Consider the following 17,900-nt stretch of genomic DNA (forward strand, 5'->3'; position numbering starts at 1 on the left):
GCCATTCTCAGAGCTCTTAATCTTCAATGTCCCACCTCTTCGTGTTTATCTTTTCTGCCACCCTCATTCCCCTTATAGCTATCAGCCTATTGAAATCACTGGTTTTCCATTTATTTGCTCCTAATCTATTGACTTTGTTCTGTCTTTAGCCTATAATGTATGACCCATTTTCATTTCCTTTGTTGCTGTTATCAATTCTGTTGTCCCATTTATTCCTTCATACCCCCTTAGGGGAACAAAATCATAGCTCTGTATGGCTCCAGTGTCCATCCAGGTATCTGAGCTCTGCTGGAGAAAATCCTTTAAGTCCAACTTAGTTTTCCTCTTTGCTGGACACTGGTTCCTACTGGTACTTTTCCATAGTTTCCCTGGTCAGCCTTCTTTGCTATCCACACAACAGCTCTGCAGATCCCCTTTTCCATGTCTCTCAGTTACCCTTAAGATAAAATCAAGCTGGGTGCAGTGGCTCATGCCTGGAATCCTAGGACTTTGTGAGGCTGAGGTAAGAGGATTGCTTGAGTTCATGAGTTTGAGACCAGCCTGGGCAACACAGTGAGACGCTACCTCTACTAAAAAATTTTTTAAATCAGCCAGATGTGGTAGATACCACATGCCTGTAGTCCCAGCTGTTCTAGAGGCTGAGGTGGGAAGATCACCTGAGCCCAGGAAGATCGAGGTTGAAGTGAGCCACTGCACGCCAGCCTGGGCAACAGAACTAGGCCCTGTCTAAAAAAAAAAGATGACAAGATAAAATAAAGACTATTTAACCTAGTCGTCAGGGTTCTTTGTGATTTGAATTGTTACCTCACTGTTCATCACCCTAACTTGTTTTTGTGAAATATGGAAAAGGATGAGGCCTTCCAGGGCATTGGTACCACTTTTAAGACCAATGCATGTGATCTGTTGATTTTTCACAGAGCCTCTTTGCCAGGCTTTGCAGCATTAGGGTGGAACCTTGAATAAAATCTTCACATATTCTGCCTTCTCAGGGCATGGACTCTACAGGCTTTGATTTTGGATTTCTTTCAGGCAGGAGTTTGTCAAGGAACTTTTTTTTTTTTTTTTAGACAGAGTCTTGCTCTGTCACCCAGGCTGGAGTGTAGTGGCGCAATCTCGGCCCACTGCAAGCTCTGCCTCCTGGGTTCAAGCAATTCTTGTGCCTCAGCTTCCCAAGTAGCTGGGATTACAGGCGTGCACTTCCACGCCTGGCTAATTTTTGTATTTTCAGTATAGATGGGGTTTCGCCATGTTAGGCAGGCTGGTTTCAAACTCCTGACCTCAGGTGATCTACCTGCCTCAACCTTCCAAAGTGCTGGGATTACAGGCGTGAAGCACCACACCCGACCAAAGGATTGTTTGAGAAGTTCGTCAAGGATTATTTCTGATGGTTATCAATCCAAGCATTTTGAGACACTTAGTTCTAGCATACAGTTAAATGTTAGAGCTTTGAAAACTGCTTCGAAAGGCAACTTCAAAGTTAGGAATGTTTCTTTGAAAAACAAAATGCTAAACTAACTCCTTGCTGGATGTGATGTGGCTCCACCCCACCCATATCCCACAACATACATACATATTAGACTGGCTAGATATAAAAGATCGACCAAACCAGGCGTTGGCCAGGTTGTAGAGGGACTGAAACTCTCATCACTGCTGGTGGGAATGTACAATGGTATAGTTCCATCTACTTGGAAAACAGTATTATGACAGTCTCTTTAAAAATTAAAGCTATTTCTACTACAAAATAATAACTAGATAAATAGATATATCTACAGTTTCCCCTGTGTTAAATGTTAAGGATACACCTACCATGTCTTATCCAAAAGGGGAGGTCATATACCTAAAGGAGAGTGGGCTGGTCTGGTCCCATATTAACAGATGTTTGGGATCTTGTGTATATGTTCCATCGATGGCATGTGTGTCTGGTACCCTGAAAGCACGCATTGATTTTGATTTCAGTCTTGAGAGGTTTATTCCTGCTTCTTGGGACTCCAGCTCCAGACAAGCATTCAAACTGACTTAGAGGCCTGGGAGGAAACCAGCTCTGGGTGACCCGTGTTTCATTTCATTGCTAGTCAGGGCTGAAGTGGGGCCAGTCACAGCCAGTTATTGAACACTTACACATGTTATTTTGGTTTTACCTCAGCCATTTTGAGGTGAATGTTCTCATTCTTCAGATGAAAAAAAAAAGACTTCAAATTAAGGCTTCTTTCCTAGATGTAGCACACCCGTCGCTCCACGGCAAAGCCCTCTTATTCCTTATCCTCATAGATAGAGGGTGTGCTTTGCTGAGGTTCCCCAAGGCCAAGTGTGGAAAATGTTGCTCTTTTTATGTTTCATATTTAAATATTTATTGTGTGCTGGGTGCTACTGTGCTGAGCTCTTTCCATCTGGTATCTAATTATTGAGCTGTCCTGACAATGTTATGAAATAGCTGACACTCCACCCTAGATGCCAGTGAGAAAATAGAGGGTCAGAGAAGCTAAGTGAGCTTCCCAGAGCTCACAGACGTATACAAGAGGTGTCAGACACAGGGTTGCATCCCAAGTTTGTCTTAAATCAAAGAATTCGCTTGACCATGTCATTCTGCTTCCATCCTAAACATTTCAAGTTCAGGGGTACGTTGAAGAGAATCTGTATATGCTAGAAGTTTGCATAAGTGAACCTCTCACGAGGTGGTATGCTTATGCTATACCAGATTTCTGGGGTGTGGCCTGAAATTCTTTATTATAGCATTAGAAAGGTGGGAATTCTTCTAATAAACAAATTGTCAGGCAGTAAAGATGAAGTATGGTTTGGGATTTCTAACTGTGCTGTAGGTGTATCCAGGCATTAATAGCAGCTGTGACCAGGGTCCCCAGTGACAGTTTCCCAAGTGCTGGCATTGACCTTTTAAGCCTGGGTGGCAGAACCCAGCAGTTTTGCTGCTACTGTAACAGCAGGAACTCTGGTCTTCAGTCAGCCTGTTACTTCCTCTAACAGGGCCCTTGTGGCCAGGTCTCAGAGCTGGATATGTATCTGTTCATTACATTGCGTTTTGCTGGCATGCTTTTAGTGGTCTTGCCTTTGGTATCTCTTGTTGGGTGGCTGTAGGAGAAGAAAGGCTGTTGGCTGCAAAGAAAACTAAAAGGTCATGAGGTTTCCTTTTTTGTCCTCCTAGTACTGAGCGTGCTCCATAACCCACTGGGAAATGTCCTAGGAAAACCCCCCCCCGTGAGCTTCCTGCCTCTGGATCCCCTTGGGTCTGACTTAGTGGGCAAGTTTCCAGCACCCTCAGTCAGAGGATCACGCCTGGACACCCGGCCCATCCTGGACTCTCGATCTAGCAGCCCCTCTGACTCAGACACCAGCGGCTTCAGCTCTGGACCAGATCATCTCTCAGGTTTGATTGTATGTAACTCATTTGGGAAAGAGGGGTTGTGGGTGGAGTTGCCTGTGTGTGTCCAAGGGGAAGGAGGGTACAGTATCTATGGGATGCCTGTCCCCTGGAATGCAGGCTCGGAGATGGGATGAGGGGAGGAGTGGAGATCATTGTGTACATTTGTAGAGTTCTCATCCTTAACAGGCTAGAGGATGCTTTGAAGACCCATTGAGCAATACATTTCAGGATCTGAGCTCAGGACTCTCATTTTACTAGTTACTCCGAGAGTACTGGAAAATACTTAATTTCAAAAGTAAGTGTGAGGGCCCTGGCAGTGTTCTGTTTCTTTATCTACACGGGCTGCTTTCTTTAGCCCTTAAACGGTGTCATTTATGTACTTTGATGTATGATATCTCAAAATTAATAACTTAAAAAAATTTTTAGTAGTAATTAGCAGAGATAGGATTTTAATCCAGATCTGACTGTAGCTCGTGTATTTTTTCCACTGACCCATGTCAGCTTTCAGTTCACGCCATGATGAATCTATGAAATATTGCCTCAGTTAATTTTTGCATTTCACGTTCCTTATCTACAGCCATGTATGATGCGTGTGGTCTTCATGCTAAGTGGAGTTGGCAAATGAATTAAAACAGGTAGGAGATATTATAGATAGAGTAGTACAGATAATATAGATAAGGGATAGTAGAAGTAAATACAGGTGGGTTTGGCAGTGAGAAATTACCCCAAAATAAGAATACAGTTTCAGATGCCTTATAAGCATTTTTGTTGCCAGATCTGCCGAGCTGAATGTGCAGTTCCAACCTGGCCTTACCTTTTCTTTCTTTTTTTTTTTTTTTGAGACGGCATCTTGCTCTGTCGCCCAGGCTGGAGTGCAGTGGCCTATTCTTGGCTCACTGCAACCTCTACCTCTGGGGTTCAAGCAATTCTTCTGCCTCAGCCTCCCAGGTAGCTGGGACTACAGCTGCACACCACCATGCCCAGCTAATTTTTGTATATTTAGTAGAAACGGGGTTTCGCAATATTGGCCAGGTTGCTCTCAAACTCCTCACCTTGTGATCCACCTGCCTCAGTCTCCCAAAGTGCTGGGATTATAGGCGTGAGCCACCACGCCCGGCCTACCTTTTCTTGCCCACGCTTCTTGCCCACCTGCAGCTAATCCCAACCTGTCCCGAGGCCCAAAGAACTGCACTTCAGGGGCAGAAAAAACATTCTCAGGAGCCTTCTGGGTTTCTGCATTTGAAACATTTATTTCAGGAAATACATTTTCAACACTTTGTCATTTATACAAAAAGAGACAAATTTCTCGGGAGGCACATAGCAAAAGGCCATTGAGGAACAGAGCCTGATGAAACGAACGATTTTTCGAAGTCTGGTTACAGAGAAGGAAAGTGAAGCATCTCAAGGCTGGGATGCTGCTGCCCACCCCCCACCCCACCCTGCCACCAAGTGACATTGAGGTTGGGCCGGCCACATGGCCTGGGCCCTGGCGCTGGCCACTCATTTCCTTCAAAATCTTGGTTTTGGCAAAAACATGGCAAGTTGGCAAAGTAAACTGTCTCGCCAATGGGGATGGTGAGGGGTCCTTCCTCTCTTGGGTGGGGAGGGAGTCAGACGCCCAGTGCCCCAACTTCCATGCACACACACACTCCCTCTCGCTGACCTTCTCCTGGCTGCAAGCAGCTAGCCCGGTGCCTGCAGATGCACCCGGTGATGTGTGCACCTGTGTGGATTCTCATCAGGCCCCTCTTTCTCCCCAGGAGCAAGACAGAGAACAAGAAGCAGGAAGGGACTTTGGTCATCTGTGCCCTGCAAAGACAGCCCCCACAGGTCCCCTCATGCGGACAGAGGGTGAGGGGCTGGGCCGTGCTGCCATGAAACCTCACTCTTCAGCTCACTGTGGACTGTGCACCCCTGACGCCCGGTCTCTCCTTTCTAGGGGTTCGTTACCATGGGCTCTGAGGGGAGGGGTCCAGGCAGGGATAGGACAACAGAGTCAGGTTCGCCTGGCCTCCCCCCTCCCCAGGTCGCAGAGTCAGTAAGGCCTGGGCCAGGAGGGGTGAGTGGTGGGGGTGGGTGGCTGGGCATTAATGTAACCACAGCCCAGTCTTGGGCCAAACCCAGACACTAGACAGACAGACGGACACGCATACACATGGACACACACACATTTCCCTGGTCACTTGGGTGGGGCAGGCGCCGGGCAGCTCAGGCCACTCTGACCAGCCCAAGCCACGACCCACACGTGCCCCCCCCCCAGCCTTCCTTCTGGCACCTTCCATGGCTCCCTCCCTCAGCTCCTCCACCAGACTCACTTGCTTGGACCTTTTCAAAACTGGGGGATGAGGGGGTGGGGGTCATCTCTCCTTTTTTATCCTCAATCAGATCCCAGCGCATCAGCAGCACCTGCAGCCCGGTGGGAGGGGGGTGGCATGAGAGGGGGATGGCAGGGAGATGAAGACGCCTCCCTCATTCCAGCCTGTCCCCGCAAATGGCCGAGCAGCCTGCGGATGGCTAAGATAAAGGCACTTTCTGCTCCAAGAGGGGCAGCTGCCAGGGGGCTTGGAGTGGCTGGGCAGTCGGTGGCAGGGGACCCTGTAATTTTCTACCCTTAGTAACAGGGCAGGGGTGGGGGCTGAGTGATGGCCACGCCATGTGGCGGGCAGGGGGTCCAGGTGTCCCTGGTGGGCTCCATTCTCCCCTGGGCTCTGACACACTCCAGGGGACAGGGCCGATGGGGATGGAGGGGAGCGTGCAGCCCACTGGGACCCTCTGCATGTGCGCGGCCTGGCCCCCACCCCAAGGCCTCCGGCACTGAGAACCCCACGCGGACGGATGATCTGCACACCGAAGCCGCTCTTCTGAGCCCTCGGGGAGCCAGGCCTGGGGACGGAGGGTCACGTCAATTCAGTGGGTGCTCTCACCCCTGCTTCTGGCTCCAGCACAGCCTCCCCCCAACCTGGGGGAGGCTGCGGGCTCATCACTGACTCACTCAGAGGGAGGCCCCTTCCCTTGTTTCCTGGCAGCATGTGGAAGGGATGGGGAACGATGACAAATGGAGAAAATCATATAAAATGGGGCAGTGGGAGGGCCTGGGAGGGACGGAAAAGACTTGGGGGCAGGATCCCAGGGGTGGGCAGGGCAGCGTCTACATCTCCGGGGCTTCTGGCTCCTTCTCCTCCACGCCGTTGGCCATGGCGCTGCTGCCCTCGTTGAGGCGCTTCACGCGGTAGGCCTCGAAGTGGATGCTGCTGGTGATGTCCTTGATGTTCTGCATGTGCGTCCTGGGGGCGGAGGGGCGGGGCAGTGAGGTGGGGGCAGGGGGCAGGGGCCCTGCTCAGTCTGCCTGGGACTCAGGCCCGCCGGCCCCCACCCCCACTCCCCATCCTGACTGCTTGGCTCCCCATGGGGTGCCCCAGGCCTGCCATGTTTGAGCAGATCTGGTACACATTTTGGGGGGAAGGGTCAGTGCCCCGGTAAGCCCAGACTCAGTCAGAACACACATATTCCAGTGCGTATGTCTCCCTCTGGGTCCACCCTATGGCTGGTCCAGGGCCCAGGGACAGTGCACAGACTCAGAGGGACAGGGCTGGAGCATTCTTGCTCCAGGCCGGTGTCCAGGGTGCTGGCAGGGTGGAGGCAGTGGGTGACCACCGGCCTCCAGGACTATGGCCTGTGGCAGGCAGGTGGCCTGGGGCAAAGGGCTGGGTTGCCCTTGTCCCCAGGAAAAAAAAAGTCCTGGGCTCAGATTTTCATTCCTCTGCAGCTCAGGAGGAATAATCTGGAGGGAGGTTGGAAAGCCCAGTCTCCCCATGATGCAGAACAGCTCCCAGAATCCCCCCACCCCTGCCCCCGCCAACCTGGAGGCCCCTCCTGTTGATAACATTCCCATCATCCATGCCACCTGGTTGCTGAGGAAGAACCTAAGAGCCCCTGGCACCCTGGAAGGAGCCCCCCCACCCCGTTCACCTGCCCAGGCCAGGGCCCACACTCCAGGGACCACCCACCCGGCACCCTCTCCAACGGGCTTCCCGTCCTTGCCTGGACTCAAGGGAAACAAGGAGAAGCCTCAGCCAGGTGAAAGGGGTAGGGGTCAGAGGCCACTGGGGTCGGAGCTGGAGACACCCCACGCTGCCGGCAGGGCCTGCACATGAGGCCTCACTGGGCCCTCAGTGGCCACCAGGCAGCTCTAACAGGCCAGGCCACGGTGGATCAAAGCTCAGCCTTCCCATCCAGCCAACTTCGCAGGGGTTAAAAAGGATCTTCACTGCTCGCTTCACTTCCCAGTGGGCTTGCTTTTTAGAAGATGGGCTTCCAGGATCTTCCCGAGGGCAGGGCAGGCCGGTGGCAGGTGCGCCCACTCTGCCCAGGGCTTCGGCCCCACACCCACTGCCCCCACCTGCTGTAGGGCCCTCTTAGGGGTGAAGCCGTCAGCCCCACCCAAGCACCCTGTCTCTCACCTGATGAGAAGGTCCCGCAGGTAGGCAAACTCACAGTGTGTGGTGTTTTCAACTAGGAGAGGAGACAGGAGGGGCTTGAATGTCCCGGTGGAGAAGCTCTGCCCAGACCCCACCTCTCTCCCCCTGCCCAGCAATGCTGGTGCCAAAAGCAGAGTCTGAGGGCAGCCCCATGGGCAGGAGGGCAGAGAAACCACCTGCTCTGCAGCTGAGTATAGGACACCTGGCACTGCTCTCAGTCTGGGGGATACTGGGGTGACCAGTACCAGCTCCTGCTCTCCAGAAAGTTCCTGGTTAATGGGAGATGGCACAGTGACCAGGCCAATAGAAGCATGGAAGGAAGCCACAGTGGAGAAGCCAGGGCAGTGGGCCCCCGCACCACTGGGGTGACCAGGGAGAGCAGGATGTCCCAGCAGAGGCCTGAAGATAGGCAGGGGGCTGGGCTGCTGGGAATGGGATGAGGCAGGCATCGGAGCTGGGATTTTAAAGAAAATCTGTGGCCCACAGGGTGTTACCCCCACAGCCCCATCCACCTCGCGTGTGCTCAGAGCACACACACACAGGGACACACACAGGGACTACATACTGTGGACGACCATTCACAAGCTCAAGAATCAGCAAAGCTAAACATTGATCAGGGACACGTGCACTTCACACAACACACACAAGCCCAAGCTCGGGACAGTGGCCACTTCTCAGGGAGACTGGGCAGGAGGCCACAGGCACCCACAAGTGCCCTCGGGCTCGAGTTGGTGGCCATCTCAGAGTGGTCATTTTATTGCTGTGCTTCATAACTCCTATATGAACGCATGGTGCCTGGCACGTATAACTGTTATATAACAGAAGGCCTTTTAACAAGGGGGGCAGTGAAAGGCATCACTGGAGGTGGGGAGCCGGGCAGGGAAGGCAAAGACACCCGGTGCCCTCCCATGTGATGAATTTCATCTTCACACACCTGCGAGTGTGTCTTGTGATTCTTTTATTCCCATTATCTTACGAAAATGGGGAGTAGAGGCTGGGCACCATGGCTCACGAGGTCAGGAGTTCGAGACCAGCCTGGCCCACATGATGAAACCTCGTCTCTGCTAAAAATACAAAAATCAGCCGGGCCTGGTAGCACGTGCCTGTAATCCCAGCTACTCAGGAGGCTGAGGCAGGAGAATCACTGGAACCCAGGAGGTGGAGGTTGTGGTGAGCCAAGATCACGCCACGGCACTCCAGCCTGGGCAAAAGAGCAAAACTTCGTCTCAAAAAAAAAAAAAAAAAAAGGCATAGAGAACGCAAGAACTGTGTCTGTCTGAGCTCCACAGTTCATAAGGCTGGAGTGGGATTCAGAACCCACACAGCTGGCTCCAGGCCGCCCTATCGCCGAGCCACATGGCTTTTCCCCAAGTTAAAAATGTCTGGTTTTTACTTGGTAGGCCAGTAGGCAGGGCCAGGGCCTCCACCTTGCCTCCGCCTTGCCCAGCCCTCAAGTGCTGTCAGTGCTACGCCGGTTGCCTTTACCTAGGCCCTCCTGCCATGGCCCTGTGTAGGGCGGTGTCCACACTAGAACCTCCTGCAGACTGACCAGCAGCACTCTCATCTAACACTGACAGGCAGCGAGAGCCGGCAGGAAGAATGGGGCTCTCAGGATGGAGAGTGTGATCGCTGCTCCCTGGCTCAGGCAAGTTACTCTCATTCCCTCAGTTTCCTCATCCATAAAATGGGGATAATGTCACCCGCCTCCCAGGGACATAAGGATTAAATGAGTTCATGGTGAGATCAATTACACCCCACATTTCTATTCATGATACTTGGAGTGGTTTCTAAGGATGGGAAGGGTACCTCAAGATGCTGTTCACCAAGTGGGACAGCACAGCCCTTACTAGCCCTGGTGTCAGGTCAGCTATGAACTCATGGGGCCCCTGATATAAAAACCTATCAGTGTTGAAGGCACGTTTCCAGGGTCCTCATGTAAGACTGCTGGAATGTGGGCCCCACCACCTCACAACTGTCCTGACAGGTTCCAGGCTCTTCCTCAGCTGGAGCCCGTGGTGCTCAACAACGCACAGGTCAGAGAGGTGCAGGGACCTCTCTTGTGCATTTCCTGACAGTTTCTGTCACCGGCCACCTGCAGTACTCAAGTTGGCCACCAGGGTGCAGCAGAGGCACGCCCATAGCAAAGCCGCCGGCCCATCCCAGGTCCTTCCACCCCTAACTCTCCTAAACCTGCCTTTCATAAAAAGGTTCCTAAACAGCAAGAATTCTTTGGGCAGAGAGGAAGAGAGGAACCGCAGGCAGAGGGGCCAAGGGGAGGCAAGGCAACCTGACACCACAGGCGGATACTGGAAAACACCCAAGCTGCACCCAGCTGGGCAGCTCCCGCAGGGTGGGCCCGGCGGGGGCAGTGGTAGGGGAGGAGGGCAGACAGGGGAAAGGGCCGCGTGCCTCTCCACACCCTCCTCCAGGCATGAACTCCCATCTCGAGGGAGTCTGGTGCAGGACTGGAGCTGTAGCTTCTAGAGCCGCCTCCCGTTCTGGGTCCCTTGGCAGGTTTTCTGCTCACAGCACCTCTTCAACTCTGCAAGGAGGGTGGGTGCGGGGAGCTTCGGACATGAAATGAGATAACCCATGTCAAGCCAGCGGCACAGGAGCGTTTGATGCCTCGTGGTAATTGTCATTATGACCATTTTCTTAGAGCAACAGCTTCCCAAAAAGCTCTCGTGGTCTTTGGGACAGTCTCTCAACTCACTAAAATCTTGGCACACTGCACCCACTTTGTGGATGATGAAAACTGAGGCCCTGGAAAATGAAGAGCCTTGTGCTTCCTGCTGTACTGGGCCTTTCAGCCAAGTGCTCTCCCACAGCAAAGTGGCTTTTCCTGCTCCATTTCCCTCTGCACCTTCCCCTCGTCCATTCTAATGAGAGAGGAAGGGGAAGGAAACGTTGGGGCCCATCCCTCCTGGGATGTCACTGCCAGGAGTGGGTTGAACTGTGGCCCCCCAGGGGCTCCCATCCATTCAAAGACATGGTCAAGGTCCAGGCATTGGACCCATGACTGTGACCTTACTTGGAAAGCGTCTTTCTTTAAAAGATTCATTAAGGATCTCCAGATGGGATCATCCACTTAGGGTAGGCCCTAGGTCCAAAGACAGGCATCCTTATGACAATAAGGAAAGAGGGCGGGCTTGGTGGCTCACGCCTGTAATCCCAGCACTTTGGGAGGCCAAGGTGGGCAGATCACCCGAAGTCAGGAGTTCAAGACCAGCCTGGCCAACATGGCGAAACCCTGTCTCTACTAAAAAGACAAAAAATTAAGTGGGTGGTACGTGCCTGTAATCCCAGATACTCAAGAGGCTGAGGCAGGAGAAGCACTTGAACCCAGGAGGCAGAGGTTGCAGTGAGCTGAGATGGCACCACTGCACTCCAGCCTGGGCGACAGAGTGGGACTCCGTCTCAAAAAAAAAAAAAAGGAGGAGGGACAGGACAGAGACACAGGGAAGAAGGCCCTGTGACAATGGGGCAGAGATTAGAGCATGTGATGCCTTTACAAGACAACCAGGATTGCCAGGCGCCACCAGAAGAAGAAGGCATGGAACAGGCTGGGCCTCAGAAGGAAACAGCCCCTGATTTCGGACCTCTGGCCTCTGGAACTGTGAAACTACATTTGTGTTGTTTTAAGCCCCCTCGTTTGTGCTAATTGGTTACAACAGCCACAAGAGACTAAGGTGTGAGGATCCATCTGGCTCACAGAGCTACAGCCCCACCCTTTTTCTAGGCCCAGAGAGGGTGGGCGTTTTGTCCAGAGCCACACAGGTGCCTATGAAAGAGCCTGCACCAGGACCCAGAACTTGGCGGCCCCCATCCCAGCTCCTGTCTCCCTGAATCTTTCCCTGCCCGGGGGGAGGTCTGGGGTGGAGGCACCTGCACAGGCCACTTGCCCTCTCACTTTCCCAAGAGGACACCCCTCCCTCCGGGTGGGGCAAGGCAGTGGATGAGGTTCCAGAAGTCCCTGGCTCAGGCGTGGCCCACAGGCTCTGGGTCAGCAGAAGAGACTGTCTTCCCATCTGTCTGGAGCCCCGGCGCCTGCAGCGAGTACCTTCGATGGTGCCCCACTTGGTCTTCCTCCCAAGGATCCTCTTGCCGTTGACCTGGTACTCGTGGTCACTGCCCACCACAGCAAACGGGATCATCTCCTGGGGAACGGGCAGACAGCATTGGTTACACATGTGCGGGAAGGTGATTCCCTCCCCTGGGCCCCTGGGAGGAGCTGCCCTGAGCCTGGGGTCCCCCAAAAAACGAGAGCCTCAACCTGACAGCACTGGGTACAGACACCTGGGCTCAGCACCCTCTGGCCCCAAGAATATAATCTCATGGCTTAAGGTCCCCCAAACCCCCACTCCACCCTTCAGCAGGAACTGGGGGTCCCCTGGGAACAACATCCTGGTGGATCCACTCACCCGGAACTTCTCGTTCACCAGCCGGTCCTCCGAGTCCTCGTCAAACTCCTTCTGGGGGTACACGTCGATGCCGTTGGACAGCAGGTCCGCGGTGATCTGGGATAAGGAGGGAGAGAGATGGGCACAGCCCTGTGGCAAGCTCTGCCCGCCCGCCGGTCTTTGCCACCACATGACCTCCACACTGTGAGCTGCCCCAGGCTTGGGTTCAAGGGCAGGCTCTCGGGGGCTGTGACCCCAATCACCTCCAACTCTTGTGCCTCCTGGGGGGAAGAGGGGCAGCTGCAGGTGCACCTGCTGTCCTGAGCGATGCTGCAGCTCCCCAGGGGCTTTCAGTCATCGTCCTGAGCACCTCCCACCTCTCTTCTCCTGCTCATCACACCCCCAAGAAAGTACTCAGGGTTACCGAGACCTCCCCTCCTGAAACTTCCTAAAAAACCCTCGTCACAGCCCCCAATTCCAGCAAGGGCCCCTCCTGCAGCCCAGTCAGCCCCCATCTGCAGTAACCTCTCAGCTCCCTGCCAGCAGCCCGACAGGGGTACGTGCAACAGAAACATCCCAGTGAATGGCCGCTCGCCTGCCCAGGCACAGACCACAGCCCACAGCCCACGTGGAGCCTCCAGCAGACATGCCCACTTTGTGTGGACTGTCTTCCCCTGCATGTGCTGGGAAGGTTCCTGCCGCCCGGCCCCAGGACGGAGTAGGTTACAGGCCCCACCCGCACCCACCGAGGCAGATGCGGTGCCGGAGCCCAGGCACCTCGGTTTCATTTTGAAACGCTCCCCATGTGGCTCTGATGCGCTGCCCTGTCAGGAGGAAGAGCCCAGGGCTGCCCTCTTGCTTGGATGCCCCTCCCCATCCCACAGCAGGGGCCTTGGACAGTGGCGGAGAAGGCGGCAGCAGAGACCATCCCTCTTGCAACATTTATTTTATTTTTGAGATGGAGTCTCACTCTGTTGCCCAGGCTGGAGTGCAGTGGCGCAATCTCGGCCCACTAAAGCCTCCGCCTCTCGGGTTCAAGTGATTCTCCTGCCTCGGCCTCCCCCAAGTAGCTGGGATTACAGGCGCCCGCCACCATGCCCGGCTAATATTTTTGTATTTTTAGTAGAGACGGGGTTTCACCATGTTGGCCAGGCTGGTCTCAAACTCCTCACCTCAAGTGATCTGCCCGCCTGGGCCTCCCAAAGTGCTGGGATTACAGGCGTGAGCCACCGTGCCTGGCCCAACTTCTCTTCCATCTAATAAAAACCAGGCAGGGCTGGGTGAGGTGGCTCATGCCTGTAATCCCAGCACTTTGGGAGGCTGAGGCAGGACGATCCCTTGAGCCCAAGAGTTAGAGTCCAGCCTGGGCAACATGGCAAAACCTAGTCTCTACTAAAAATACAAAAATTAGCCAGGCGTGGTGGTGTGCATCTGTAATTCCAGCTACTCAGGGACTGAGCCTGGGAGGTGGAGGCTGCAGTGAGCCATGATGGCGCCACTACATCATTGCAACCTTGGCAACCGAGCCAGACCCTTTCTCAAAAAAAAAAAAAAAAAAAAAAAAAAAAGGGCATAAAACAAGCTGGGCCATGTCTCACGGCCCCTCCTCAGCCTCACTCTCTGGAAGAGCGATTCACCATCCACCTGGTCCAGGTCTTCTCCAAAACCCCCCTCAGAGACTCTGCTGGAGAATTGGCCCTCCCTCCCACAAAGCTGCTTTTGAGATATGGGGGAGGTGGAGAGGCCATCTCAGGGACGGCCCCCAGCAGCCACCTGGGCCAGGGACCACCAGGCCAGCCACCCGCTGGGAAGAGTGACCAGCGTTCGGTCTCCCTGACTGTGTGACTCCTTTAGACTGGGTGGCCCCTGCCAGGCCTGCAGCGTCTCCAGGTTGCCCAGAAGGGCTGGGGCAAGTGGAGATGAACCCTACCCGCTGTTTGAAGTGGACCCTCTCCTCCAGGGTGAGTGTGTCAGCCTTGGCGATGACAGGGACGATGTTGACCACCTTGCTCAGGCGTTTCATAAACTCGATGTCCAGGGGCCTGAGGCTGGAGCAGAAGGATGTGCGTGAGGCTCATCTGGGGGAGCGGGGCGGTGGGGGGGCACCCACCTCCAAGCAGGTGCTGGCTCGGGGCTCACGGGGGTCTCTGCTGGCAAGGACGGGGCCCCGGGCCAAGTCGGCCACGCTGTGAGTGTGGGGCAGAGGCAGGACGAGGGTGTGTCCCAGACACAGGTGACATCACACTGCACAGGCCAGGCGGGCCAGGGCCAGCTCCAAGCACCCTCGTCCATGAGTTCTGGGGTCCCATCCACACCCCTACGTGTCCACACAGAGGGGCTGCTGTTGGCTCAGCAGCCGTCTTGCCGTGGGGCTTTGGCTGGGAGGGGAGAGGCAAGAGAAACAGAAGCTAGCACCAGCGTGCGGTGCCCCTGCACCAGGCGGGCTGCTCCCCTGCACCGGGCGGTCTGCTCCTCTTGCCTGCTTGGCCCCAGTGAGCCTGGGGTCTGATGCGGGGAAAGCTGTGGGTGGCAGGGGCTGGCAGGCCCTGGAACTGGGGCACCATCTTCCCCAGTTCTGGAGCAGAGCTTTTCCCACAGTGAGAATAAGTCGGTCACATACGTGGCTGGGGAGAATCCGGCTCCGGGCAGAAGTTTAAGCAGAGATGGCCAAGGCCCGCCCCTGCCCCATGGGACTGGGTGCCTTGGGCGGGACCAGGCAACATGCCCAGCTGGGGTCCCAGCCAAAGAGCCAGTGCTGGGGAGTGGCAGAAGTGCCAGAGACTGCCCGCCCGCCCTCAGCTTGCCCAGCTGGCGTCAGGAGAGGCTTCTGCCTCCTGCCACCAGCCTCAGCTGAGGCAAAGTGTGGAGCAGCTGGCACAGCTGCCACAGGACCCCAGATGAGCCATTCTGCCTGGGAAGGCAGATGTTCAGCTCAGGAGAGGCCCGTGGGCACCGAGCTGGCCCCCTGCCCCTGACTCCTGCTGGCCCACAGAGGATGATGCCAGAGGGTGATGCCAGAGGGTGGGCTCGAACACTCCAGCTTGGGTTTTCCCACAGACTCTGGTTGAGGCTCACTGCCCACCAGCCAGGCTCCTTCCTGCACCTGGTGCCCACAGAATATGGGTTTCCCCAAACCCCTGGGCTTCCTCTGCCCAGGGAAGTGCATCTGGCCCAGCAGGTGCGAAGGACCTTCTCCACCCACCCACCCCGACAAGCCACCCACGGCTGCCTCCACCAGCCGCTCCTGCTGGCCTCGGGTCCACCTCCTCCCAGCCCTGGCTCAGGGAGGGCCACAGGTGTCTGGCAGGGGGTGCACAGGGAGCCGAAGACAGAGGGTCTGTGAGGCCACGAAGAGTCCACCTGCCAGGGCACATGCAGCCTCCTGCCCTTGCTGACCTCTAGGGGCAATGTCAGGTGCGGACAGAGCCGGCGGGAGGAAAGGGCTCTCACCAAGGCCAACAGCAGCCCCATCCAGCCCGGGAAGGGGCCAGCACTGATCTCTGTGCTTCCCGTCTAAGAATGCACCAAACCCTCTGAGGGGTCCCATGAGGCAGGGCCCAGACGAGAAGGTCAGTCACCACTACGGGTGCTTGGCTGGGGGCTCCCACTCCACCTGCCAGAGCCTGGCCTGAGAAGGCAGGACACAGACCACCAGGCTCCAGAACAGCCCAGGGCCTGCCTGACCCTCAGCTCTCCAAGACGCAGCTGAAGGATGGGGGCTGGGCAGGACACTGCATAGCAGTCAGTGTGAGGCTTTGGAGGTGCAGACATGGCACACCCCCAACTTCACAGCCGGCGGCCATGGCCCCTGACTCAGCCCCTCTGTGCCCAGCAGCAGGGCAGACGTCACCGTCTGGCAGTCCCAGGGGACAGAGGGAACCCAGGGCACCCGGCATGAGGATGCTGACACCACAGGGACCTACGAGTGGCCGGTGGCGGGGATGAAGTAGAGGCAGCAGTGGACGCGGGTGTCCGGGATACGCTTCTTGCGGTTGATGTTGACCTCTTCCTGCAGGTATTTCTCATACTGGTCGTTGATGAACTTCATGATGGGCTGCCAGCTGCGTGGGGGATGGGGACGAGTCAGTGGGCACATGGGATGCCCTCCCCCAAGCAGGTTGCGCATTCCCAGGACTCAGAGCCCAACACCCCATCTTCCAATGAAATGCACATCCTGGGAGGTCTGGCTTGCTGAGCAGAGACGCCACAGCCTTACCCTCGGCCTCCCAAACCAGCCTCCCCGGCCTGGCCTCAGGCGGTGAGTTGGGGACAGCAAGATTCCCCAGGTAATTCTGCTTTGGTCCAGAATTTTCAGGCCCCTGAGACGTGTGGCTTTAGCAGCACGTCAGGCCCCAGGAGGTGGGCCCTGCACCCCTGCGGGCTGGGAAGCCTCTAGGGCTGACTCTGGGTGGGGTCCAGGGAACCCTGAAGCCCCCGCTAGTGCTCCTCCCCCTGGAGGGGCCTCACCAGTTCTCGTTGTTGATGTGGTCCCCGAACCCTGGTGTGTCAATCACTGTCAGCTTCATCCGGACGCCTTTCTCCTCAATATCTGCACAGAGCCACGCACGCAGAGTCAGAGGGGAGACGGAGGACCCTCACAGACACCCCACACCTGACTGACCCCGGGGCAACCCCAGGTAGGCAGCGATGACAACCAAAGAGACGCTGTGAAATTAATGGCCTTCCTCAGCCAACTCGGGCACAGGCCGATGACGGTTCCCCTGGGAGCCCCTTGCCTGTGACTTTCGGTGGAAAACTCAGTTGTCTGCGGGGAGCTCAGAGTGACAGGGCCCACAGGGGTCCGGGACACACTGACCCCTCACGACCGGAGCCCCAACATGCTCAACATGCCAGGGATGGTGGGCACAATGAGTCCCCTGTCTTGGGGACCTGGGAATTGCCTGACTCGGGCACCCTCACACCGCACCAGTGCTCCAGGACGGCAGGGGCATCCCACATCCCCAGCCCATCCCCAGCCACTGACTGTGCGTGATGGACTTGACCCCCCACTCTGTGCTCCAGGAAGGCAGGGGTGTCCTGCACCCCCAGCCCGCCCCTGGCCACTGATTGTGCGTGATGGACTTGACCCCCCACTCTGTGCTCCAGGAAGGCACGGGCGTCCCACATCCCCAGCCCACCCCCGGCCACTGACCGTGCGTGATGGACTTGATCTCGATGGTCTTGGGGATACGCTCCTCCGAGGTGGGCTGCACCGACTTCCGGCTGATTTTGGATTTGAAGAGGGTGTTGATTAAGGTGGATTTACCCAAGCCGCTCTGCCCTGGGGAGAGGATGGGAGGCCGGTCAGGGGTCTCTCCGGAGGCCAGCAGGGTCTGCACATGGGACCCCTCCCGCCCAGGCACGAGGCTCTCCAGCCTGAGATTCAGCAGTGCCTGGGCTACGTCCCGGCAATACCCCTGCCAAGCAGCACCCGAGGACTTCGCCCTCGAGCCGGGTGTCCAGTGACTGTGTAAACCCACACAGCCGGGCTCTGGTGCCAGCACAACCCAGGCCACAGTCCTCTCCTGAGAGGTGAGCCGGGCCTGGGAGAGTCGGCATCTCTTGTGCCCCTCATGCTTTCTGGACAGGAGGTCTCCTGGTGGCTCAGACTTTGGACAGGACAGAGGCGGGGCTGGTGGAGGAGCC

The 17,900-nt window shown here is 55.9% G+C and overlaps 1 protein-coding gene and 1 pseudogene across 13 annotated transcripts in view; both read right to left on the reverse strand.

Annotated features, from left to right (window-relative positions):
• Positions 1-4,599: 4,599 nt before the first annotated feature.
• SEPTIN9 (septin 9) overlaps positions 4,600-17,900 on the reverse strand; it is a 218,731-nt gene continuing 205,430 nt past the window's right edge. For 9 of the 12 annotated variants that reach the window (XM_030827378.1, XM_030827380.1, XM_030827384.1 and 6 more), the window contains 8 exons: positions 17,407-17,535; positions 16,722-16,803; positions 16,178-16,315; positions 14,185-14,302; positions 12,276-12,371; positions 11,915-12,011; positions 7,837-7,888; positions 4,603-6,660 (listed from right to left, as the gene is read on the reverse strand). In XM_030827378.1, the coding sequence (XP_030683238.1) occupies positions 6,525-6,660; positions 7,837-7,888; positions 11,915-12,011; positions 12,276-12,371; positions 14,185-14,302; positions 16,178-16,315; positions 16,722-16,803; positions 17,407-17,535 (848 nt within the window). In that variant the 3' untranslated portion in view covers positions 4,603-6,524. Of the gene's footprint in view, positions 6,661-7,836; positions 7,889-11,914; positions 12,012-12,275; positions 12,372-14,184; positions 14,303-16,177; positions 16,316-16,721; positions 16,804-17,406; positions 17,536-17,900 lie in introns of all 12 variants that reach the window. The other 3 variants (XM_030827377.1, XM_030827379.1, XM_030827383.1) reach the window with 1 other exon arrangement.
• On the reverse strand, positions 5,569-6,283 carry LOC115838267 (annotated as a pseudogene). The gene has a single exon (XR_004033265.1). The product of XR_004033265.1 is annotated as an uncharacterized LOC115838267 (transcript).

Source organism: Nomascus leucogenys, chromosome 14 (assembly GCF_006542625.1).
Source record: "Nomascus leucogenys isolate Asia chromosome 14, Asia_NLE_v1, whole genome shotgun sequence".
Taxonomy (NCBI): domain Eukaryota; kingdom Metazoa; phylum Chordata; class Mammalia; order Primates; family Hylobatidae; genus Nomascus; species Nomascus leucogenys.